At 36.8% G+C, this 25625-nt stretch overlaps 2 protein-coding genes and 1 pseudogene across 12 annotated transcripts in view; 2 read left to right on the top strand and 1 right to left on the bottom strand.

Annotated features, from left to right (window-relative positions):
* The window catches only part of KRIT1 (KRIT1 ankyrin repeat containing), a 35742-nt gene extending 20158 nt beyond the window's left edge, over positions 1–15584 (top strand). For all 6 annotated transcript variants that reach the window (XM_025471413.3, XM_025471412.3, XM_025471411.3 and 3 more), the window contains exons 11-17: positions 808–964; positions 1719–1870; positions 7309–7475; positions 8422–8509; positions 9046–9252; positions 14462–14578; positions 15095–15584. In XM_025471413.3, coding sequence (XP_025327198.1) covers positions 808–964; positions 1719–1870; positions 7309–7475; positions 8422–8509; positions 9046–9252; positions 14462–14578; positions 15095–15163 — 957 coding nt within the window. In that variant the 3' untranslated portion in view covers positions 15164–15584. The remainder of the gene's footprint in view (positions 1–807; positions 965–1718; positions 1871–7308; positions 7476–8421; positions 8510–9045; positions 9253–14461; positions 14579–15094) is intronic.
* Positions 1–25625, bottom strand: part of ANKIB1 (ankyrin repeat and IBR domain containing 1) — a 238505-nt gene that overhangs the window by 153506 nt on the left and 59374 nt on the right. For 4 of the 6 annotated variants that reach the window (XM_049093408.1, XM_025471404.3, XM_025471406.3 and 1 more), the window contains one exon: positions 14871–14976. The gene's annotated coding sequence lies outside the window, so the exon portion shown is untranslated. Of the gene's footprint in view, positions 1–14870; positions 14977–15930; positions 16075–16297; positions 16438–25625 lie in introns of those variants that run through there. The other 2 variants (XM_025471401.3, XM_025471402.3) reach the window with 2 other exon arrangements.
* LOC112674945 (RNA-binding protein EWS-like) lies at positions 16450–21160 on the top strand (annotated as a pseudogene).

The following is a 25625-nucleotide window of genomic DNA, read 5'->3' as shown; positions in this document are numbered from 1 at the left end:
TGAATACAGAGAACAAAGTAGTGTTTGCTAGAGGGGATGTGGTGAGGGCTGGACAAAATAGGTGACAGGGATTTTTTTTTTAATGTATTGAGAATATTAGTACTCTGACATTTTCTGAACAGGAGGAAAGCAACTGGCTCAAGGTCCATTGTTCCATAACCGTCTTCCATCACAGCTTCCTCTTAGGAATTATTGCTAGTATGCATTTGTAGAGTATAATTTGTGGCCCACTAGACTTGCAAGATACTTGACTAACATCAGATTCAATAACCAAGACTCTGTCTCCCATATGATACCTACTAGGTACATCAATAGCTTTAAAACCTCTCCCAGAAGAATCTGAAGTTGGATATATATATATATTTTTTTTAATTTTATTTATGATAGTCACAGAGAGAGAGAGAGAGAGGCAGAGACACAGGCAGAGGGAGAAGCAGGCTCCATGCACTGGGAACCGGACGTGGGATTCGATCCCGGGTCTCCAGGATCGCGCCCTGGGCCAAAGGCAGGTGCCAAACTGCTGCGCCACCCAGGGATCCCTGAAGTTGGATATATTTTAAGAGCCATTTGCCTTAGCTTCTCAAACTTATTTGACTATGAAACATTCAGAGGAAAACATATTGGAAAATATAAATAGTGGAAATAAAAATTTTTTAAGCTGTGCCCACAGATACTTGAAGCAGTTTTCTGTTATTTTTCATATTTGAAATCTACTATAAAACATATGAAATTGAAGCATTTTGTGAGGCTGGTATATACAACTTTATCTAACTAGGTTGCGTAATTTATTATCATTCTTTGTCCTAGTATGAAAAAGTTCGAATATACAGAATGGATGGATCATATCGTTCTGTTGAACTGAAGCATGGAAATAATACCACAGTGCAGCAGATAATGGAAGGAATGCGTCTCTCTCAAGAAACACAGCAATATTTCACTATTTGGATCTGTTCAGAAAACCTCAGTAAGAAAGTTGTTACTCTGTTGTGTAAACATCTATTCCTTTTTGAGAGTGGATTGGTAAATTTAAGTATAGCATCAGTTTCTTACTGACTTTCAAATTTTGAAATGATACAATGATCCTCTTTTTTATATAAATTACTGGTGTTTCAACTGCTGAAACAGGTAAGCTTCTGGGACTCCTTATCCCCCACTTCATTCAAAGCATTTTAAAACTTTTCTTCCCTGGCAATGGAAATTGATATTGAATGCCATTAAATGTAGTGCTCATCCAACTTGCCTTTATTGTCAGTGCTCATTTCACCTGAAATAATGCAAATGTTTTTTCTTTATATTAGTTTTCCATCAAATCTTTTTATTTAAAATCAACCTGATGCCACTATAGATTTATCTTTCAACCAAAGTATTGCAAATACATAAAGGAATTAATTGAGGTTACACAATTGGTTATTTAATGTTTAATTATATTTTAAAAGACTAGATTCTATTGATTATAAAATAAAGTCTATAATGGAATTAAAGATCTTATATACATTTGATATGTTTTCCTTGTTTTAGGAATTCTTAAAATTCTTATATTCTCTTAACCTAAAATTGGGTAGTGATATAATTAGTTATAAAGTCAGGGTTGATTTAAATTTAGACATTTAGTTTGTGTGTATATTAGCACTAAAGTAGAGACCGTTTAATATAAATTTCTGTGTGTTGATATAATTTATTTTTACATTATTATTTATAAAAGGAAAGATGTTTTGCAGGCCTTCAGCTCAAGCCTTATCATAAACCCCTGCAACATATTCGTGACTGGCCAGAAATACTTGCTGAATTGACTAATTTGGATCCCCAAAGGGAAACACCACAGCTTTTCCTACGAAGAGATGTGAGACTTCCTTTGGAAGTTGAAAAAAAGGTTTGTTTGGAGATCTTATTTATAGTCATGTAAATGCACAGAATCTTTTGAGTTCCTGTGGTAGGCATTAGAAACAAATTTTGCTCTTCCTGTATGAGGAAGTTTTACTTCTGTTTCTCTATTTAATCCTCACATCCCTGGGGTAGTGGTAGTTTGAATTAGTCTACTTACAAAGCCCCTAGTTGGTCTTTTTATTTCCACCTCCATTGTCTTAGAAACAAAAGAAATAGAGAATCTATCCTAAAGAGAATTAGCAACCATATGGGAGACAGATTATACAAAAAAAAAAAAAAATTTTTTTTTTAGAACAGTTTGAAAGTACACTATCAAAGATAAATTTAATAAAGGGCTAACCAGTGTGTAAATATCAAAGGAGCAAAGAGCTAGGTTGGTGTGGGAGGAGAACAGAAAATACATTCTGAGTAGAGAAGTTTATATTTGCAAAGAGAACATAAAAAGCTATTCTTGGGGCACCTGAGTGGTTCAGTCTGTTAAGTTTCTGCCTTTGGCTCAGGTCATGATCCCAGGGTTCTGGGATCGAGCTCCACATCAGTTCCCTGCTCAAAAGGTGTCTACTTCTCCCTCTGCCTCTCTTCCTCCCTGCCCCCTCTCAAGTAAATAAAATGTTGTTAAAAAAAAGCTATCTTCAATAGTTTGTTAGTAGCTATTTCCAAATCAAGTGGAGAATTACAGAGAGTAACAAATGAGAATACAGTTTACATCTGATAAAAAGATTTGTTCCAGACAAGTACATTTGGATTTGAATTACTGTAAATTTTATAGGAGAGGTGGGATAATGCTGTGTGAAGGATGAATGGATAAACAAAGAAATTTAAGGTAGATATTACAAATTAAACTAGGGTGAGAATCTATAAATATAGTAATAGCTTTAAATTTGAGAAAAAAAAAGTTCCAAGGTCTTATAACTTTGATGAAGAAAAAATATACAATGCATTTCCTGATTCATATCCAAGGGAATATTAAATAGACAAGGTTAAGCAAATTTTAGTATACAAAAATTTCGTTGACTGTGTACAAACTTGGTAAATGTTTTATACATGATCACTCATATCATCCCTTTTATATTATCAAACCAAAGATAGATTTGATCCTTTCAGTGACATACCAGGAGTTACATAAAAATCTCTATGAAATTTACCAAAAACGGGACACCTGTGTGGCTCAGCGGTTGAGCGTCTGTTTTTATTTCAGGAGGTGATTCTGGGGTGCAGGATTGAGTCCCACCGATATTAGGCTCCTAGCAGGGAGGCTGCTTCTCCTTCTGCCTCTCTGTGTGTCTCTTATGAATAAATAAGTAAAATCTTAAAAAAAAAAAATTTACCAAAAACAAAGATCTAGAGTATTCATTTAAAAATGTTAGAATTTCATAAATAGAGGAAGGGGCACCTGGGTAGTTCAATCAGAATCAGTGAAGTGGCTGGCTGCCTTCAGCTCAGATCATGATCTTGAGGTCCTGGGATCAAGCCCCATGTCAAGCTCCCTGCTCAGTGGAGAGTCTGCTTCTCCCTCTGTCCTTCCCCCCAACTTATGCTCACTCTTTCTCTCTCAAAAAAATAAATAAAATCTTAAAAAAAAAAAAAAAAAAAAAAAAACACAATTGATCATCTCAGTTGACACAAAAAAGACATTTGACAATATCCAATACCCCTTCATGATAAAACTCTTACAATTAGGAATAGATGGAAACTTCCTCAGTATTAGTGGCAGTTATGAAAAACTCACAGCTAACATCATACTCAATGAAATGCTGAGAGCTTTCTTCCTGAGATCAGGAACAAGATAAGCCAGCTTTCAGCACTGCTATTTAACATAATACTAGAAGTTCTAACCAGAGCGATTGGATTTAAAAAAAAAAAAAAGGAAAGGAAAAGTGGGGCACCTGGGTGGCTCAGTCAAGTGTCTGCCTCTGCTCAGGTCATGATCCCAGAAGCCTGGGATCAAGCCCTGCATCTGCTCCCTGCTCAGCAGAGTCTACTTCTCTCTTTTTCCCTCTGCTTCTCCCCCTGCTTGTGCTCTCTCTTTCTTTCTCAAATCAATAAATAAAATCTTTAAAAAGAAATAAAAATAAAATCAAAAAGAAAGAAAGAAAAGGCATCCATATTAAAGAGGGAAAAGTAAAACTATTTGCAAATGACATGATCCTACATATAGGAAATCTCAATCCACAAGAAAGCTATTGGAGCTAATAAGTAGATTCAGCAATGTTGCAAGGTACAGACTTAACATACAAAAACCAGTTGTTTGTTGTCTACACACATCAGTGAACAACCCAAAACACAAAATAAGAAGGTCATCAAGATAGTATCTTAAAGAATAAAATACTCAGGAGTAAATTTAATAAGAGACGTGCAAGACTTGTACACTCAACTATGAAACATTACTGAAAGAAATTAAAGGAGATCTAAGTAACTGGAGAGACATTGTATTTAGGATAAAAGATGTAATATCATTAAGATGTCCATACTATATATAAAATGGAATATTATTCAGCCATAAAAAGGAATTAAGTTGTTACATGCCATAATATGGATAAGCTTTGAAAACATTATGCTAAGTGAAATAAGCCAAGGCAGATACAGGAGGATGAGTATTGTATGATTCTACTTATATTAAATATCTAAAATAGGGAAATTCACAAAGAGAAAGTAGATTAGTAGTTGTCAACACAGATGTTGGGGATAGAGAATGAGTTATTGCTAAGGTTAACAGTTTCTCTTTGGGAGATGAAAAAGTTATGTAGTGGTGATGCTTGCACAACACTGTAAATGTAATTAATGCCACAGAATTATATGCTTAAAACTGTTTAAAATATTAAATTTTTATGTATTGTCGCACAGTTTAAAAAAATGTATCCATAAAATTTGTAGGTAATTTAAGTATACTTAGTCTATCTTCTTTCTCCACCTCAGTACCATTTTAAAAGTTGATTGGTAGAGAAAAAGAGCAATAATGATAAAACTTGGATGATTAATTACATAATTATATTACAAAGAATATATAAAGAATATAAACTCAAGTAAAAAACAAGCAAGGCTTAGTAAGTACCTCAAGGTAAATCAGAATATCATGATCATCTGATATAATAGTTGTGTTCTTTCATTATGTTATTAAGAAATTCCATTTTGTACCATCTGAAAAATGTAAGAATTACATTTATTGGTTGAATCATTCCTATAGGATGAAAATGGCCTGATTTCATTAGAAAAGAATAGTTGTTGACTATGCTCATTTATAACAATTACCTACTCAAACTTCAAATTCACTGTTGATTTTGAGAAATTAAAAACCCTAGAAAGTTGAAAAAGTAATAAAATTAATTAAATTCGCTAATTGCTAGTATTTTGCCCTATTACCATCATCTTCTCTATTTTTTCTTTATGAACCATTTAAAAGTGAGTTGCAGACATTTTGGCACTGAACCCTACATATTTTAACATAAGAAAAAGGACATACCAACATACTTATACCATTTCAATCTAATAAAATTAATATTTTTATAATAATATGTGGTTATAATAATATGTGATTCATATTCAGATTTTCCCCCAATTGTTTTTTTTTTTAATTTTTATTTATTTATGATAGTCACACAGAGAGAGAGAGAGAGAGAGGCAGACAGAAGCAGGCTCCATGCACCGGGAGCCCGACGTGGGATTCGATCCCAGGTCTCCAGGATCACGCCCTGGGCCAAAGGCAGGCGCCAAACTGCTGCGCCACCCAGGGATCCCCCCCCAATTGTTTAAAAGTCTTATATAGTGGGATGCCTGGGTGGCTCAGAGGTTAAGCACCTGTCCTGGGCCCAGGGCGTGATCCCAGGGTCCTGGGATCAAGTCCACATCGGGCTTCCTGCATGGAGCCTGCTTCTCCCTCTGCCTGTGTCTCTGCCTCTCTTTTCTGTGTTTCTCATGAATAAATAAATAAAGTCTTTAAAAAATAAAAATTAAAAAAAATAAAGGTCTTATATAGCTCCCATATGTAGGACCTAGTCAAGGTTCTTACTTTTATTTGATTGTTATCTATTTAGTCTGTTAATTTAGAACAGTCCTCTCATCTTTTTTTCCCATGAAATTCTCTTTTATTTTTCTTTACATTATATAGAGTATTATGAGATTATTTTAGTAAGACAAAAATAACTTTTATCATAAGGAATTGAGATCACTTTGAATTATATTTGGAAATACTTTTCTTAAAAAAAGATTTTAGAGGATCACTGGGTGGCGCAGCAGTTTAGCGCCTGCCTTTGGCCCAGGGAGCGATCCTGGAGACCCGGGATCGAGTCCCATGTCAGGCTCCCTGCATGGAGCCTGCTTCTCCCTCTGCCTGTATCTCTGCGCCTCTGTCTCTCTCTCTCTCTTTCTGTCTCTCATTAATAAATAAAATCTTAAAAAAAAAAAGATTTTACTTATTTGAGAGAGTGATAGAGAACAAGTTGAGTGGAGGGGTAGGGAGAAAGAGAAGTAGACTTCCTGCTGAGCAGGGAGCCCAATGTGGGTCTTGATCTCAGGACTCCGGGATCATGACTTGAGCTGTAGACAGACGCTTAACCAGTTAAGCCACCCAGACGCCCTGGAAATACTTTAAGTATTCATTCAGAAACTCTGTTTCCAGTTGGAGCAGAAGTATATTCTGTAGGCTAGCTTTTTTCAATCTTTGTTAATCTTATTGGATAAAATGAAACTTTATAAAGATTTTGAAACTTAGAAAAAAGTCTTCTGTTCTCCTTTAGTGTTATTTCAAAGTACCAAGTATTTTTAGTCAAATAAAATAAAATTTTTTTAAATAAGGTTTTTAAAAACTACATGTACTCTTCTAGGAATTAACACACTTCCTTTTTATCTGCCTTGAGGTTCACTATTATATCATGTGAAACATGTAGAATAATGTTTGAGGAATAGAAATAATTTAGGTAAGATTGTGCCAGAAATTATCCATATCTATAATGATAATTTTTTATTAGACTGTAAATCATAGGCAAACAAACTGTAGCCTATTGCTGTATTTGACCTGCTGTTTTTTGTATACCCTGCAAGCTGTAAATGGTCGGAAAAAAATCAAAAGGATAAAAAAGAATCAAAAGGATAATATGTCGTGAAAGTTTTATGAAATTCAAATTTGAGTATCCATATATAAAGTGTTATTAGAACACCACTACACTTGTTTGTTATTGGGTTATCTGTGGCTGCTTTTATGCTACAGTAGTTGAGTTGAGTAATTATAAGACAGACTTTGTGACTCATAGAGCTTAAATATTATTATCTGGCCCTAAACATGAAAAAATTGTCAATCTCTGTTCTAAATCAACAACAGCTCATTTATATACGAATACATAGCTTTTGGTTTTCCATATTAGTGACGAGTTGTATATTTGTAACAGGAAATTATAACCCAATAACCAAATTATACCTTCTTCTTTTAAGATTGAAGACCCACTAGCTATTCTTATTCTCTTTGATGAAGCCAGATATAATTTATTGAAGGGCTTTTATACAGCTCCTGATGCTAAACTGATAACATTGGCAAGTCTACTGTTACAAATAGTTTATGGAAATTATGAAAGTAAGAAACACAAGCAAGGTTTCCTAAAGTAAGTATTTAATACAACATGTAGTCTTGTGCTGTGCTTAAGATTCTGTTTAACCAAGAAAGTTTAAGAATGTTATTAAGAAATATACTTTGGTTTGGAACTAAAGGATACAGACATGGAATAAGGAAAAATCAGAACAGTGGTAAAGCATTCTTAAAGTTAAACTCTCTCCAGAGTTACTTTTCTTAGATTTGACTATGGGTTGATGTACACCTTATTTTTTTTTTAAGATTTTATTTTTTAAGTAATCTACATTCAATGTGGGGCTCCAAACCATAATCCTGAAATCAAGAGTTGCATGCTCTATTGACTGAACAAGCCAAGCACCCCTTGATATGCCTTATTTTTTTTCATCTTTAATTTGTCTTTCTTTATTACATGTTTAAATAAGTTCATTAAACCCTATCTTGGGGACGCCTGGGTGGCTCAGCATTGAGTGTCTGCCTTTGGCTCAGGGTGTGATCCTGGAGTCCCGGGATCGAGTCCCACATCGGGCTCCTTGCATGGAGCCTGCTTCTTCCTCTGCCTGTGTCACTGTCTCTCTCTCTCACTCTCTCTCATGAATAAATAAATAAACTCTTAAAAAAAAAAAAAACCTGTCTGGGTAAATAGTAGAAAATATAAGGCAGATGCATTTAAGAATCCCACCACAAAATCTAGGGACGTGTTCAGTCTTTGAGAGAAAACACTGAGATTTTAAACACTGAAGGTTTATTGTGGTTTTCAATTTTCAATTATTTTGTGGTTATTGAAAGAAGAAACATTTAAATGAGAGTATTAGGATTGTGACCTTTTGCTTCAAATATTTAGAGTTCTCCAATATTTTATAATAAAGATTTTTCAGCTAAAAAATCATGTTAATTAATGCAATTTGTTTCTAAATGATTTGTGTACTTTTGCTACTAAAGATGATTTATTTAAAACATGTTGACATATTTGCTTACAGTGAAGAAAATCTAAAATCCATTGTACCTATTACCAAATTGAAAAGTAAGGCACCCCACTGGACAAACCGAATACTTCATGAATACAAGGTAAGCTGTTTAATAGAAATAAAAAGACACTTTATACTCTACTTGAAATTCTGTAAATTAAATTGTTTGAAATTGTTTAATATGATTTAAACACAGGTACATTAAATTTATAGTCCCGAAATTAAAAATGGATTTTCTAGTTCATGTAAAACTGAAAGTAACATGATACTTTTATTTTTAATAATGTGGAATCTTTTACTGAATACTTTCTGTATGTTGGATACTGTATATTCTGTATGTTGGTAAAGACTAGAGATTAAATACACTCATGAAATGATATACTATCCCTGGCCAAGAGGCACTTAAAACCTAATAGAATAGACAAACAGTATTTTTAGATTTTGATTTTTCTTTCCTTATTTAAATATTAACATCTTGAAAGAAAAATTGCTCTTGGGATAGTGTCACAAAATTTTATTCTTCTTTGGGGGCAGACATGATTTTAGAAATTGCTTAGCTGACCCATTTGGATTATGAAAGTTATGTTCTCACCTCACATCTCTTTTATTTTACCTTTTTTTTTTTTTTTTTTTCAGAATCTTAGTACAAGTGAGGGTGTCAGTAAAGAAATGCATCACCTTCAGCGCATGTTCTTACAAAACTGTTGGGAAATTCCTACATACGGAGCAGCTTTTTTCACAGGACAGATATTTACAAAGGCAAGCCCCAGCAATCATAAAGTCATCCCTGTGTATGTAGGAGTGAATATAAAAGGACTTCATCTCCTCAACATGGAAACTAAGGTAGATTTTCAGCTTTTCAGCTGTCTTTGGCCAGTTACATTTTATAATGTCTAAAAAAAAGGTCTAGCCTATATGAAAAATCTAGAAATGATATATAAGATTATTCATTGCAGTTTCATTTATAATAGCAAAGGAGGGATGAAAAGTAAATGTCAAGGGCAGGCCAGGTGGCTCAGCCCCAGGGCCTGATCCTGAAGACCCGAGATCGAGTCCCACGTCAGGCTCCCTGCATGGAGCCTGCTTCTCCCTCTGCCTGTGTCTCTGCCCCCCCCCCCATGAATAAATAAATAAAATCTTTAAAAAAAAAAAAGTAAATGTTGGTAAGGGGTTAATTGTATTATTAACTTCTTTAACTATAATATTAATTATTAACTATATTAATTATAGTATATTTCTATGTTGAAGTACTGTGCAGCCATATAAAAGAATGAAGAATATGTAGAATGATTTCTAAGGTATATTTAAAAGCACAACAGTGAACCATGTGTAATAGGCTACTATATGGGTACAAATGGGGGGAAGTGAAGACTATATTAACATAAATACATATTGCTTGTATGTGAATAAAACGTCTCATAAAGCCTTTAGAGAAGGCAGCCAGGTAACTAGGAACAAGAGTAGGAGGGATGTTTTTTACTATGTACCATTTTGCAACTTAAGAAATTTTTTTAACTGTGATTATATTACCTATTCAAAAAAATCAATTAAGTTTAAATGAAAAAATACAGATTAAAAAAGAAAAATATATCTGACACAAGGGATTCACTTTGAAAAGCAAAATTAGTTACAAGAGCTTTTTGGGGAATAGGCAAGATGAAGTGTGGAAGGGACTATGAATATTAGATCACTTCAGAGCTTTGCCATCAGAGGTGTATTGCTATATCATACTCCTTTTTCTAATCTAAGTCATTATAAAATGTGGGATTATTAATTATTTTTAGCATATTTGACACATTTATCAGGATGAACACCTTTCTAGTATAATAGGAAGCTAAAAAATTAATTTTGTTCATTCAGATCTGTCTACAAATAGATCATTTTTTAAATCAGTTGAAGTAATAACTAAGCTTATATGTTAGAAAACGTATTTTGTTTATTTTTATTTTTATTTTTTTAAATTTATTTATTCATGAGAGACACAGTGACAGAGAGAGAGGCAGAGACACAGGCAGAAGGAGAAGCAGGCCCCATGCAGGGAGCCCGACGTGGGACTCGATCTCAGGCCTCCAGGATCATGGCCCCAGCTGAAGGCGGCACTAAACCACTGAGCCACCAGGGCTGCCCCAAAACCCATTTAGATTAGGAAATTTTATCATAAACCTAATTTTTATTTTCATCATTTTCATAAGCTTTTATTATATAATCACATAACTTCTGAAAGTAGTTATTTTGTGATAACTTTAGATCATCCTTATGGGCAACAGCCATTTTACCATGCTGTTAGATACACCTGCAAATGGATACAGGGAATATGTAGGGACATAGGGCTGAATAGGGACTGAATTCAGAATTTATCTGGAACTTGAGTGTTTTGAAGTCTCTGATGTCAGCTTGCTTTTTGGTCATTTGCTTATTATTTTCTGTTTAAGCCACTTTACTCACAAAAAATAGGCTGCTTATTAGTTTTTAACCATTTTTTAATTTCCTTTGTACTAAGCTTGTTAAAGGAAATTGAAGGAGAAATTCCCAGAACCATTTCAAGAAAGTTTTCCTCTGCTATTTCAGAGCATTTGATACATTTACAAATCCTTTATTGAACTAAGTGGTGATGCCATGGGTGTTGATACCACGTCTCTTCTCTCTAAGCTACAGTGTATGTTTGGCTTTTGGTAGCATTCCATGTTTAGGCAACAATAAAATGTTTTATTTAGTTCCCAAATGATGGGTCAGCATCATAACATTTCACATCATGAATAATATTCTGGTCCAGGAGTTAGTGAGATAACAGTAAGCGGCAGAGGATGATAACACTTTTATTAGTTAACAGTTTGGTTTTTTAGGATAAGATGTTTGATTTCCAGAAATATAATTTAAAATACTGTCCTTGGGTGTAAGAAGGTGATTAAGCAAAAAAGTAACAATGTTTCCTGTCCTTTAACCACTACCTTGTGCTCTGTAAACCACTATAAATTTACAGCTCCTATGAAAGCTCTAAGTTGGTTATATATTCTAATGATCAAAGGTCGGAATAGTCAGCTTGTCCTCAGCTGTCTTACAGTCATCAAGGTATGCTGGGGTGAAGTTAACAAGCTTACTTTAAGAGGATAAACATCTTCATTTGCAAAAATACTTTCATTTACCTTTATTTTTTTTCTTCTTTTTTTTTTTTTTTTAATTTACCTTTAAAACTTATTTGGGATATAAGAGCTTCAGAGATTAATTCTTGTGAAAAGCCAGAGATAGAATATAGCCACATTTTTTTTATATCAATTACTTCTACCTTCTCTATCTTGTTTCTCTTTGAAATAATGAGAGTTTCCCATTAGAAAGTATAGCTCAGTCAATTTCATATGCTCATCAGAGATTTTTCCTTCCTACTTACATAAAATGTAGATGCTATTGAATATATAATGTACTATGTTGTGGATCAGTGTTTTACTATAGTGACTGCATTGCTGTTTCATCACTATACTCGTTGACATATTTTTAACCATAATAGCTCTCCTGCCACACCCAGGCAGTAGATTACTCTTTGCTAGCATCAATTTTGGCCATCATGCCCTTCTGAAATAAAACTGGTTATTTAAATATCCACATAATGTCATTCTTCATGATCACTTGTCAATATCATGATTTCTCCTGTCTGCTGACTGACTGTGTGTTACTTTTTACTTCTGTGGTTCACTCCCCCACCAACCCTTTTTTTCTGTTGAGGGATAGATTTTATTTTTAAGTGATCTCTGTACCTAACGTGGGTCTTGAACTCACAACCTAGAGATCAAGAGTCGCAGCTCCACTGACTGAGCAGCCAGGCACCCCTCTTGTTTTCCCTTTACTGCTCTCAACTATTCCTGCTATTTCTCTTGTGCTTTTTTATTTCCCTCACTAAACAACCTGACCCTTTGTAGATTTTGCCTTCCAAAGAAAATGACTTGGGGTACCTGGGTGGCTCAATTGGTTAAGTGTCTGCCTTTAGCTCAAGGCCATGATCCCAGAGTTCTGGGATCAAGCCCCCTGGCAGACTCTGCTCAGTGGGGAGCCTGCTTTTCTCTCTCTCCCTCTGCCTGCCATTCTGCCTCCTTGTGCATTCTCTCTGTCAAATAAATAAATTAAAAATCTTAACCGATAGAGAGAGAGACAAACAAACAGACTTTTTCTTTCTGGAGTAGATTAATCTCTCAAAACTACCATATGGACTCCTTGACTTCAGGTTCATTGAGCTGTTTTCATTATTATGAGTTTCTCAAAAATTCCTTCCTTCAAAAAAAAAAAAAATTCCTTCCTTCATGCATACTGTTCTTTAAAAACAAAACTTTATATTAAATTTATGACTGTAGTATTCCTGTCGGTAATTTGGCCTTCATATAATTGAGGACTTGTTGTTCCATGGGTGTATTTTTTTTCTGTATATTAAACTGTTTTGAGGCTATATTAATGGAATATTTTCTGCCTCTTGATTAACAGATTTCAGCTGATCCAAAAGATAGTTTAAGGTATTATATCTTGACTCAGTGTTTTATTGGGTACTTTGGTAAATAGCTATTTTAATATTTCCTATCTATAAAGTTATATTTTATAATATAAATGTAGATGGCTAGTTTTAAAGAAGATGTTATTAGTAGTTTCCCATTATACATAATATACACTCATGTAAATTAAATGTACTGTTTCATTTAAGAACCTCACTTTAAAAATGCCCTAAATCATAACTTTTTCAAATAACTTCAATTAAAACCAGTGTGTTAAGAACAGCTAGTCATAGAAAGCAAAGGTTTTTAAATATGTATTTTAAAGGACACACAAATACTTTTGTACATGAATATATAAGGAATGTATTTTTAGGACAAGAAAATGCTAATTACTGCTAGGAGAGACTTATTTTAAAATAAAAAGATATGAATGCCTATTTAAATACAGCTTTTCATTGGGAAAGAGAAGGAATAGATTAGGAATAGATTATTCTAATATTTGTTTTAAATAATTTGTTGAATATATGAAAGGTATGTTAATTTTTTAAATTATGCTTATTTTTACAATAGATATATCACTGTACTTATTTTCATTGAGAGGGAATTGCCTAAGTCAACATGTTACCTCACTACATAAATTTCAGATCTGAAAGTATTATGTGAATATTCAAAGCGTACTGAATAAAGTAAAAGGGAATGTTTTTAACTTGCAAAACGTAAAAACCTGTACATTTAATTTTCTTGAAAGTCCCTGCATCTTTTTTTCTCACCCTTATTGAAACATAATTGACATATAACATTGTATATATGTAAGGTATACAATAGGTTGATTTGATATCCTAATATATTGAAAAATGATTACTACTGTAGCATTAGCTAACACCTCCATCATTTTACATAATTACCATTTCTTTTTGTGATGAGAACATTTAAGATATACTCTCTCAGTAACTTGAAGTATATATTATAGTATTTGTTAACTGTAGTCACCATGCTATACATTACATCCCCAGAACTTACTCATCTTACACCTGCAAATTTGTACTCTATGGCCAGCATCTCCTCATTTCACCCATCTCCCAACCCTTGGTAGCCACCATTCTGTTTGTTTCTGTGAGTTCAGCTTCTTTAGACTCCACATGTAAGTGATATCTTGTAACATTAGTCTTTTCTGACTTACTTAGCATAATGCTCTTGTGGTCTATCCATGTTTCAGAATGGCAGTATTTCTTTCTCATGGCTGAATAATATTCCAGAGAGAGAGAAGGAGGGAGACAGTGTGTGTGTGTGTGTGTGTGTGTATGTGTGTGTGTGTGTACATACCGCAGAACAGGCATCATTAAAATGTTTTCTCAGCCTGATACAAACAATTTATCATTGCTCAAGGCAGTCTTCTGAGAGTCTACCATCTATTTGGCTCTCTACTTAGGCTGTATGAGGTTAGTGTGGCACTTTAAATAGATTTTATCCTAACATTAGAAACCAATATGTTTAAACATGACTTGGTCATTGTGGATAGTAAGAGCAGATAGCTGTTTTTTATGTATATTTCAATAAAACAATTTCTAATTATGTTGCAGGCTTTACTCATCAGTCTTAAGTATGGCTGTTTTATGTGGCAATTGGGGGATGCTGATACATGTTTTCAGATCCATAGTATGGAAAATAAAATGAGCTTTATAGTACACACAAAACAGGTAAGTACTTATCAATTACTTTGGACTTCTAATGAACTATGGTGTTAGTAAAGATTTCTTTTTTTAAAAAGTGACAGTCTATTTTGCTTCAAGGAAAACCTTTGATATCATATAAAATTAAGATATATAAGACCAAGGGGAAAAAGGCAGGCCTTTCCTAAGCAAATAAGGCAGAAACTTAATCTGAATAATTTATTTTAGTTTATAACAATGAAACTCTTTTTTCTGCTATTTCCTTTGATTCTGGTCAATATTCCCTATCTCTTTTATCAAGGTATTAGGTAGTCCTTACCTCTTCTTGACCAGTATCGTATCTGAGCCACTAGCTGTATCTGGTAGGTTGCTTCTTAAATCCCTTCAAAGGCTATGTACTCCCTCTGTTCTTGACATGCTGCCTCCTGTTAAGAAATAAGAAAGTTCCTTTTCAGATAGATAGGGAACTGCCACTGCCATGTATGTAATTTACACATTCTTACATGACTCATATTTACTGTTGGCATATATTTTACTTTGTAGGCTGGCCTTGTGGTAAAACTATTAATGAAGCTAAATGGACAGTTAATGCCCACCGAAAGAAATTCATGAGAGGAAAGCAGCTGATATTTAAGCCACCACATTTTGTAATGCAGATTTTTTCCATGAAAGATTTCTTAAACTATTACTTTTAAGAAGGCATTTAGTCTCTTGTAATATATATGTATACTGCTACATTGTACAGAATCTGTACTTCTGTTTGGTGTGTAATATACCAGTTAGTTTTATATAATATCCTCATAAGCTATTCTAATTTTTGAGAGAAACACGCAAAAAAGTGTAGTTTAATCATCTGTATATTAATGGACAAAACAGTAAGCTTTATAAAAAGTTATTTTTGGTAAATGGTAAAGAATTTGGAGTGGAATGTAATGAAATTAAAATATAGCTTTGGTATAACTGTGTGTCATTTCAAAATATACTGGAAGTCAACATATTTGAATAAAAAAAATATATTTTCTACTTAAACCCATGACACTATTTCAGACATTTTTCTGTTGTCCTAAAGATTGCAGATAATTTTTATATATAATTTATACTTCACACTAATTTATGCTTATTTCTAATGATGCTTAAGTAAACTGAATGAGAAAGCCTGCTGTATCTCTAATTCTGTGCTAAGCACTTTTGATTCTGCATAGACAATGCCCTGTTCAGTTTCATACATTCCAATGGCCTCAACTGAATTACCTTGTTGACTCCCAGATCTAAAATTTCAGCCTCAAACTCTCTTCTGAATTGTAGATCTTAATTTCCAATTTCCTGCTATTCTAGCTCTACCTGAATGGCATACCAAAGGAACTTCTATTTCATCATACCTGGAAATAGAATGTTTCCTCTGCTTGCTCAATTATGTCCTTCCACTTGTATTCTCTGTTTGGTTAGTGGCATCCTCAAATTGTATCCAGTTGCTTAGCCTGGAAATCTTGGAGTGGTTTTCAACTTCTCTCTCCTTTATCATCCTAGACATTTCATATATTTGGTCTTGTCAAATGTCTTGTGGGTCCTTTCCCATTCCCTTCCTCCCTAGTTGCACTGCATCCACCCTAGTTTAAGTCCTAACCACTTGTTCCAGTTTGTTTAACTTCCTCCCTGGCTTCCTGTGGCTGAGGCTTTACACTCTGCCCGCACATCTGCCACACTAGTGCCAAGTTCACCTTTTTTATAGACTAATCATTTCATTACCTTTGGAAAACCTTTCATGGTTCTTTACTACATGTAAAATTCCAGTTCTTTAGTACTGAATACAGGGCCCCTAATTACATGGTCACTAACTTTCCTATCTAGATTAATGTGTAACCACTTTTCCCACACTCATCCTGTGCTGCAATCCAGTGTTTCCCAACCCTGGCTCTGCAGTCATATGGGAAGTCTCACTACATTATGACTCAGTAAATGGAGGGTGGGGCTCAAGGATTTGTTTTTAAAGTATCCCATGTGATTTTGATGTACAGCTAGGGTTTAGAACTGCTCTGATAACCAACCTTAGCAGTTAGCTAAATGCTTTTCCCTTCATAGAGGGAGGTGAGGATGCACTGATACTACATCAGACAACTCCCAGCTCCTCAGAATACAGTGTACCCTCTTGGAGTTACACAGTATGGCAGTCCTGTAAAGAAGGGAAGTCTGTTAGAGTAGGTTGGCCATTAAAGGCTTACAGATATATAGCATTAGAAAGTCAATTTTCAAATACAGTATTGAAGGGGAAAAATGATCATTTTCTGTAAAACCATAACAAACCAGAAATAAACACTAATGGAGAAATACAAACAGGTTTTAATGAGTGCCAAGGATTGGTCAGGCATTGAGTGTATGTACACTGGGGATAAAAGATGCCATTTCCTTTTGCATCATTAAATAAATTTGAGTGCCATTTATGTGCCAGTGATCCAGTGGTTAAGAAAAACAAACCTTTGCTTTTAGGAAGCAAGGTTTAATAAGAGGAATAAATACTCATGGAAATACATATTTATAAAGTCCAATGAATGTGTTGAAAGAAAAGTATACTATATAAGCATATAAAGTAGGAAACTGGATCAGCTTTAGAGATGAGGAGAGGCATGCCTGAGCAAGTGATGCTTGAGCTGGCAACCTAGGGGTGAGAAAGAATGACAGAAAAACATTTGAGGGAGAAGAACAATGGGGTGAGATGCTTTGAGCCCAAGAATGGCGCTAGACAATTGAGAAAACTTTCTCCTTTTTAGCTAAAAAAGCAAATTCAAGCAATTGTTTATCCAAATCATAACAAAGAATTTCCATTGTAGAAATAAAACCAGAGCAGCTAATACTGCACATGATAAGTGTATTAGAAAAAAACTTGAAGAACCACATCTTGTAAGATTAAAAGTTGCCAAAATTAACCACCCTATCGTTAGACTTGATGGGAATATTTAACAGTAAGACTGGCCACGGTTCTTTTTTAAGATTATTTATTTATTTATTTATTAGAGACAGAGAGACAGGCAGAGGGAGAAGCAGGCTCCATGCAGGGAGCCCGACGTGGGACTCGATCCCAGGTCTCCAGGATCACACCCTGGGCTGAAGGCAGCGCTAAACCGCTAAGCCACCCGGGGCTGCCCTAGCCACAGTTCTTGACCAAATGTAATAGATCAATTGCATCAATAACATTTAGAATTTCACTTGATCTTGAGGAACTCAATAGCAAAAACTAACTGGAAGAATTAAATATGGGGTGCCTGGGTGACTCAGTTGGTTAAGCATCTGCCTTCAGCTCAGATCATGTTCCTGTGGTCCTGGGATGGGGCCCCACATTGCATCCCTGCTTAGTGGGGAGTCCCTCTCCCTCTTATCCCTCCCTCACTTCCTGCTTATGTTCTCTCTCTCAAAATCTTTTTAAAAAAAGGATTAAATATATACAAAAAACTGATTGATGAATCATTTTCTTGCTTTATAATTTATACAGAAAAATATTCCCAATGAAAATAATTTCAGTATGGGACGCCTGGGTGGCTCAACAGTTGAGCATCTGCCTTTGGCTCAGGGCGTGATACTGGAGTCCCGGGATCAAGTTCCACATCGGGCTCCCTGCATGGAGCCTGCTTCTCCCTCTGCCTGTGTCTCTGCCTCTCTCTCTCTCTCTCTCTGTCTCTCATGAATAAATAAATAAAAATCTTCAGAAAATTTCAGTAAAGTGAAATGGGAAAAAATAGAACGAGAGGGAAGGAGAGAAAATGGCGTCCACGGATTACAGTACCTACAGCCAAGCTGCAGCCCAGCAGGGCTACAGTGCATACACCGCCCAACCAACTCAAGGATATGCACAGAACACCCAGGCATATGGGCAGCAGAGTTATGGAACCTATGGGCAGCCCACTGATGTCAGCTATACCCAGGCTCAGACCACTGCAACCTATGGGCAGACCGCCTATGCAACTTATGGACAGCCTCCCGCTGGTTATACTACTCCAACTGCCCCCCAGGCATACAGTCAGCCTGTCCAGGGGTATAGCACTGGTGCTTATGATACCACCACTGCTACAGTCACTACCACCCAGGCCTCCTATGCAGCTCAGTCTGCATATGGCACTCAGCCTGCTTACCCAGCCTATGGGCAGCAGCCAGCAGCCACCGCACCTGCAAGACCACAGGATGGTAACAAACCCGCTGAGACTAGTCAACCTCAATCTAGCACAGGGGGTTACAACCAGCCCAGCCTAGGATATGGACAGAGTAACTACAGTTATCCCCAGGTACCTGGGAGCTGCCCCATGCAGCCAGTCACGGCACCACCATCGTATCCTCCTACCAGCTACTCCTCTACGCAGCCAACTAGTTATGATCAGAGCAGTTACTCTCAGCGGAACACCTATGGGCAGCCGAGCAGCTATGGACAGCAGAGTAGCTATGGTCAACAAAGCAGCTATGGGCAGCAGCCGCCCACTAGTTATCCCCCCCAAACTGGATCCTACAGCCAGGCTCCAAGTCAATATAGCCAACAGAGCAGCAGCTACGGGCAGCAGAGTTCATTCTGACAGGACCACCCCAGTAGCATGGGTGTTTATGGGCAGGAGTCTGGAGGATTTTCCGGACCAGGAGAGAACCGGAGCATGAGTGGCCCTGATAACTGGGGCAGGGGAAGAGGGGGATTAGATCGTGGAGGCATGAGCAGAGGTGGGCAGGGAGGAGGCCGCGGTGGAATGGGCAGCGCTGGAGAGCGAGGTGGCTTCAATAAGCCTGGTGGACCCATGGATGAAGGACCAGATCTTGATCTAGGCCCACCTGTAGATCCAGATGAAGACTGACAACAGTGCAATTTATGTGCAAGGCTTAAATGACAATGTGACTCTAGATGATCTGGCTGACTTCTTTAAGCAGTGGGAGTTGTTAAGATGAACAAGAGAACCGGACAACCCATGATCCATACCTACTTGGACAAGGAAACAGGAAAGCCCAAAGGTGATGCTACAGTATCCTATGAAGACCCACCAACTGCCAAGGCTGCTGTGGAGTGGTTTGATGGGAAAGATTTTCAAGGAAGCAAACTTAAGGTTTCTCTTGCTCGGAAGAAACCTCCGATGAACAGCATGTGGGGTGGTATGCCTCCCCGTGAGGGCAGAGGGATGCCACCGCCACTCCGTGGAGGTCCAGGGGGCCAGGAATGGGTCGCATGAGAGGCCGTGGAGGAGACAGAGGTGGCTTTCACCCAAGAGGACCCCGGGGTTCCCGAGGGAACCCATCTGGAGGAGGAAACGTCCAGCAACGAGCTGGGGACTGGTAGTGCCCCAGTCCGGGGTGTGGAAACCAGAACTTCTCCTGGAGAACAGAATGCAACCAGGGTAAGGCCCCGAAGCCTAAAGGCTTCCTTCCACCTCCCTTCCCGCCCCCAGGCGGTGACCGTGGCAGAGGCGGCCCTGGTGGCCTGCGGGGAGGAAGGGGTGGCCTCATGGACCGCGGTGGTCCCGGTGGGATGTTCAGAGGTGGCCGCGGTGGAGACAGAGGGGGCTTCCGTGGTGGCTGGGGCATGGCCCCAGGTGGCTTTGGCGGAGGAAGACGAGGCGGTCTTGGTGGGCCCCCTGGACCTTTGATGGAACAGATGGGAGGAAGAAGAGGCGGGCGTGGAGGACCTAGAAAAATGGATAAAGGCGAGCACCGTCAGGAGCGCAGAGACCGGCCCTACTAGATGCGGAGACCCCACAGAGCTGCCTTGACTACCAGATTTATTTTTTAAACCAGAAAATGTTTTAAATTTATAATTCCATATTTATAATGTTGGCCACAACATTATGATTATTCCTTGTCTGTACTTTAGTATTTTTCACCATTTGTGAAGAAACATTAAAACAAGTTAAATGGTAGTGTGCCGAGATTTTTTTCCTTCTTTTAAAGATGGTTGTTTAACTAAACAATGGGAACCCCTTGTGAGCATGCTCAGTATCATTGTGGAGAACCAAGAGGGCCTCTAACTGTAACAATGTTCATGGTTGTGATTTTTTTTTAAATAAAATTCCAAATGTTTATAAACAAAAAAAAAAGAAAAAAATATATAAATTGTTTTTTGTGCTGTGTAGAAAACTGATGAAGGAATTGAGGTGGCTTGAATTCATGCAAAAATACTTTCTCAACAAAAATCCATGTATGATTCTCATTTAAAGTTTGTATTTACAAGGTTAGACTGCCTCTAGAGTTATTTGGAGAGGCAGAGGACGTCTGAAAAGGCCCTAAGGCAAAAGAAGAGGAAGCCTTGGGTGTTCTTAGAGGCAGGGGTGCTTGAGGCAAAGGAAATACCTTTTAGACATCTTAGAATGTAAGTGAGAAAGGTAATTTCAATATTGTACTAATTTCTATGATAGAAGGAAGTACTGGGGACATCTGGATGGCATAGTCAGTTATGTTACAGACTTGCTTTCATTTAGGTCATGATCTCAGGGTTGTGAGATCGGGCCCTTTGTTGGGTTCCATGCTCAGTGGGTAGTCGGCTTGAGATTCCTCTCCCCTTCCAAATTCCCCCCTACTTCCAGCTCACTCTCTCTAAAATAAAATAAATAAATCCTAAAAAAAAAAAAAAAGAAGAAGAAGAAGAAAAAAGAATGAAGCACTGGTTGTTTGGGATTTATTGGAAGGGCACCAACAACAGATGGGAAATTAGGACTGATTTACCCATTAGTTAATAACAATAGCTAATACTTAAAATGGTGCTTACTATGGACCTTGGCACTGTTTTAGGTATATTAATTCATTTAGCCCTTACAATAATCACTATGAAGCAGATACTATTATTCCCATTTTATAGATGAAGAAACAGAAAGTTAAGTAGCTTGCCAAAGAGAAATAACTATTAAGTAGTGGAGCTGAGATTCATATCAAGGCAGTCTGGTTCCAGAGTATTAATGAATCAGGAACATGATGTGTGACTGTAATAAAAACATAAGATATTTGTATTCTTCTAAAAAGGTTAGAAATCAAACTTTCTAACACAGTGTTGTAAATATTTTCATTTTCATACATTGTATAACCTTGAATACAATTGTATATGGAAAGGTTATGTTGTTTGTCTAAGGTCAAAAACCAAGTGGTAGAGTTACAACTTAAAATCTGGAAGCCTGGCTTTTTTTTTTTTTTTTTTTTAATTTTATTTATTTACATGAGAGACAGAGAGGGAGAGAGCGCGAGCACAAGCAGAGGAAGGGGCAGAAGGAGAGGGAGAAGCAGGCTCCCTGTTGAGCAGGAAGCCAGACATAGGGCTAGATCCCAGGACCCTGGGATTATGACCTGAGCCAAAGGCAGACGCCTAAGCAGCTGAGCCACCCAGGCACCCCTGGCAGCCTAGCTTCTATATTCAAGCATTTGTCAGGTAAAGGAGAAGCTGGAAAGACTTAAAAAAAAAAAAAAAAAATCTTGAAGGATATTGTGTTCCCTGCTAATGAGGAGCCATGGGAGCCTTTGGGACTTGACTAGCTCAGATTTGTATGTTGACAGATCACCCTGGACCAGTGTACTGAGGGGCTCAAAAGAGGTCTGAGCAAGACAGTATAAGACAATGAGGAGAAGTGGGTTAATTTTTTGACAAAACCCAGTGACATTTTGGACATGGGAAACTAAGGAACAGATAGGAATCTTAAATCCCCTCTTTCTTTCTTTCTTTCTGTCCTGGGCAACTGGGAAAATGGTATCATATACTGTCTAAGATAAGGAATGGAGGACTATTCGGAGAAATGTGTTGAGTTCCATTGAGAAATGGGCAATGGTAGAGCAGCCCCAAAGCATCTTATTAGGCAAATAGATATCAGTATGCAAAAGAAATAGCTTGGTACCATCCTGCATACTATATATTCAATAAATTTCATATGGCCAAAAATTAAATATTAAAAATTTTTAATATCAGTAGAGAAAAAAGATCAGTAAATTTTAGTGGCAGCACATTTATGGATATCATGAGATATAAGAAGCTTTTTTTTTTAAGATTTTATTTATTTATTCATGAGAGACACAGAGAGAGAGAAAGAGAGGTAGAGGGAGAACCAGGCTCCCCATGGGGAGCCTGATGTGGGACTCCATCCCAGGACTCCCAAGATCACACCCCGAGCTAAAGGCAGACACTCAACCACCAAGCCAGCCAGGCGTCCTAAGATGTAAGAGGTTTAAAATGACTTTTAAATGTACACAATATAAAGGAAAGCAAAAGAATCAAGGAATTTAGAGCAACTGGATCTCATTCTTGGCTAACAAAGATGCAAAATGGCATTCATTTTGGAAGAGTTTGGTAGTTTCTAATTTTTTTTTTTTTAATTAGAGATGAGGGGCAGAGGGAAAGGAGGAGAGGGAGCATGCTCCATGCCCAGCATTGAGCCCAACCCCACAATCCTGAGATCATGACCTGAACCAAAATCAAGAGTCAGACAATCATCCAACCAAGTCATCCAGATGTTCTCTGGAAGAGTTTAGATAGACACCTACTCTGGAACCCAGTCACTCTACTCCTGAGTATTTGTCAAAGGAAAAAAAAAAAACACTTTTATTCACACAAAAATCTGTATTCAGGCTTTTATAGGATACACTTTTCACTTTTTTGCAACTCATATGAAAAACAATTATTGATGACTGCCATAAACTGGCATAAACCCACATCCTTTGATGGGTAAGTGAAACAAACTCAGATACATCCATGTGAAATACCACACAGCAACAAAAAAGTATAAAGTATTGATGAACACTATGGATGAATTTCAGATACATTATGCTAACTAAAAGAAGCCAGGCTCAAAAAGTTATAAATTGTAACATTCTATTTGGATGACATTCTGGGGAAGGCAAAACTATAGGATCAAAAAGCAAATTGTGGTTAGTAGAGGGTAAGGATGGGAATGAGGTTATGTGGGAATATAAAGGGGAAGCATGAAGGGATTTGGGGAAGTGAAAGAATTGTATCTTGACTGTGATTGACAAATAGTGTCTTTGTCAAATATCATGAAATCATACATCAATAAAAAGAAATTTTACTCTATGTAAATTTCGAATGCATATTTAAGAAAAGATCATAATTTGCTATACAAGTATTGAAAATTTACCAAAAATATATAAAAATTTAGTAGAAATATAAGTCAGTATCCAAATTCCAATCGGGAGTGGTCAAACGTTAACACAGAGGCTATGCACAGAAATGCGGACAACTTTAAAATATAGGGAAATATACAAAGATACAAATGTAGTGATCTGGGCATCCCGGGTCAGGTTGCTCAGTGGTTTCACACCGCCTTCGGCCTAGGGCCTGATCCTGGAGACTCCGGGATCAAGTCCCCTGTCAGGCTCCCTGCATGGAGCTTGCTTCTCCCTCTGCCTGTGTCTCTGCCGCTCTCTCTCTCTCTCTCTGTCTCTCATTAATAAATAAATAAAATCTTTAAAAAAAACAAATGTAGTGATCTGAAGGGGCCCCTGCACCCCAATGTGTATAGCAGCAATGTCCACGATAGCCAAACTATGGAAAGAACCCAGATGTCCATCAAAAGATAAATGGATAATGAAAATGGATAAAGACAATTGTCATATGATTTCACTCATGTGGAATTTAAGAAGCAAAACAGAGGTGCACAGGAGAAGGGTGGGAAAAATAAAATAGGATGAAATCAGAGAAGGAAACAAACCATAAGAGACTCTTAACCATAGGAAACAAACTGAAGGTTGTTGAAGAGGGGGATGGGGGGATGGGGGGATGGGGTAACTGGATGACAGGTATTAAGGAGGGCACCTGATATAATGAGCACTGGCTGTTATATGCAACTGACGAATCACTGACCTCTACCGCTGAAACGAATAATAAACTATATGTTACTTAATTGAATTTAAATAAAATAAAAATTTAAAAATAGAATAAAATATGGGGAAATATAAAACTTTGCTAACAAAAATACAAACCCTTATTAAATTAGTTTGAATTACATGAACTAAAACTCAACTAATTACATTAATAAAAATTAATGCTGGCACCGGACTGAGACAGCATATGAGAATATTTTCTGTTGCAACTGAAAATTGGTTTAATCTCTTGGTAAAACAGTCTAGAAAATATATACCTTCTTTGAACTGACGATCCCACATTGAGGACACTCAAAGGATGAGCCCGCTACCCCCACTTTCTCATTTGCTGTGCTTTACTTGTGTAATTTCCCCTATTTGCCTAGGGGTAAGACTGTATGTATTCCAATTCAAGAGGGGAAAAATAATTATTTCCTAACTACTGTAAAAATGGAAGAAAATTGAATACACATCCAAAGCAATTTTTTAAAAAGAAGTCTCCCCCAGAGCATACTAAATGCTTTAGTTGTTATAGAATCATGTAATTATGTCTTCAACTCAATTATATGAGCAAATAACACAAGTATAATCCCACACCAGTAATTAGTAAATCGTTTGTTTTCTTTTGGAATGTGCTATGTGATGTTTTAATAACACACCTTCCCAGTTATATTTTACAGATGCTGATAATACTTTTTGTTTGTATTTATTGAATATATACCAGTAGGGCATGAAGGAAAAGAACCTAAAATAAGTCATGTGCAGACAGAAAAATGGATAAATGATTTTCACTCTGAGTTGAATGTGTGCTATTTTTCCTCTCTGGAGTGTATGCTTCCAATTAATATTGGAATAGTTTTGTACACTTATCCCTAGGAGCAAGAAAAGCCAGTCTGAGTTTTTAATTTATTTCAGCCATTTCAGTCACAAGTAACAAACTGTATATAGTTAAAAGTTGGATGTTAGGGGCACCTGGGTGGCTCAGTGGGTTAAGCATCTGACTTAGGATCAAGTCATGATCCCAAGCATCCTGGGACTGAGTCCCACATCAGGCTTCCTGCTTGGCGGGGACTCTGCTTCTCCCTTCCCCTGCTCTTGTGCCCTCACTCATGCTCTCTCTCTCTCCCAAATAATAATATCTTAAAAAAAAAAAAAAAAAGAGTTCTCTTTTAAAAAAAAAAAAACGGTTTTAATTTTTATCTAAACTTTGGCTTACTTGATATTTACTACTTTAATATAGATGGATGTGGGCAGCCCGGGTGGC

This window comes from Canis lupus, chromosome 14, assembly GCF_003254725.2.
Source record: "Canis lupus dingo isolate Sandy chromosome 14, ASM325472v2, whole genome shotgun sequence".
NCBI lineage: Eukaryota > Metazoa > Chordata > Mammalia > Carnivora > Canidae > Canis > Canis lupus.
Note: the sequence above shows the minus strand (reverse complement) of the source record. Positions and strands in the feature narration are given on the sequence as shown.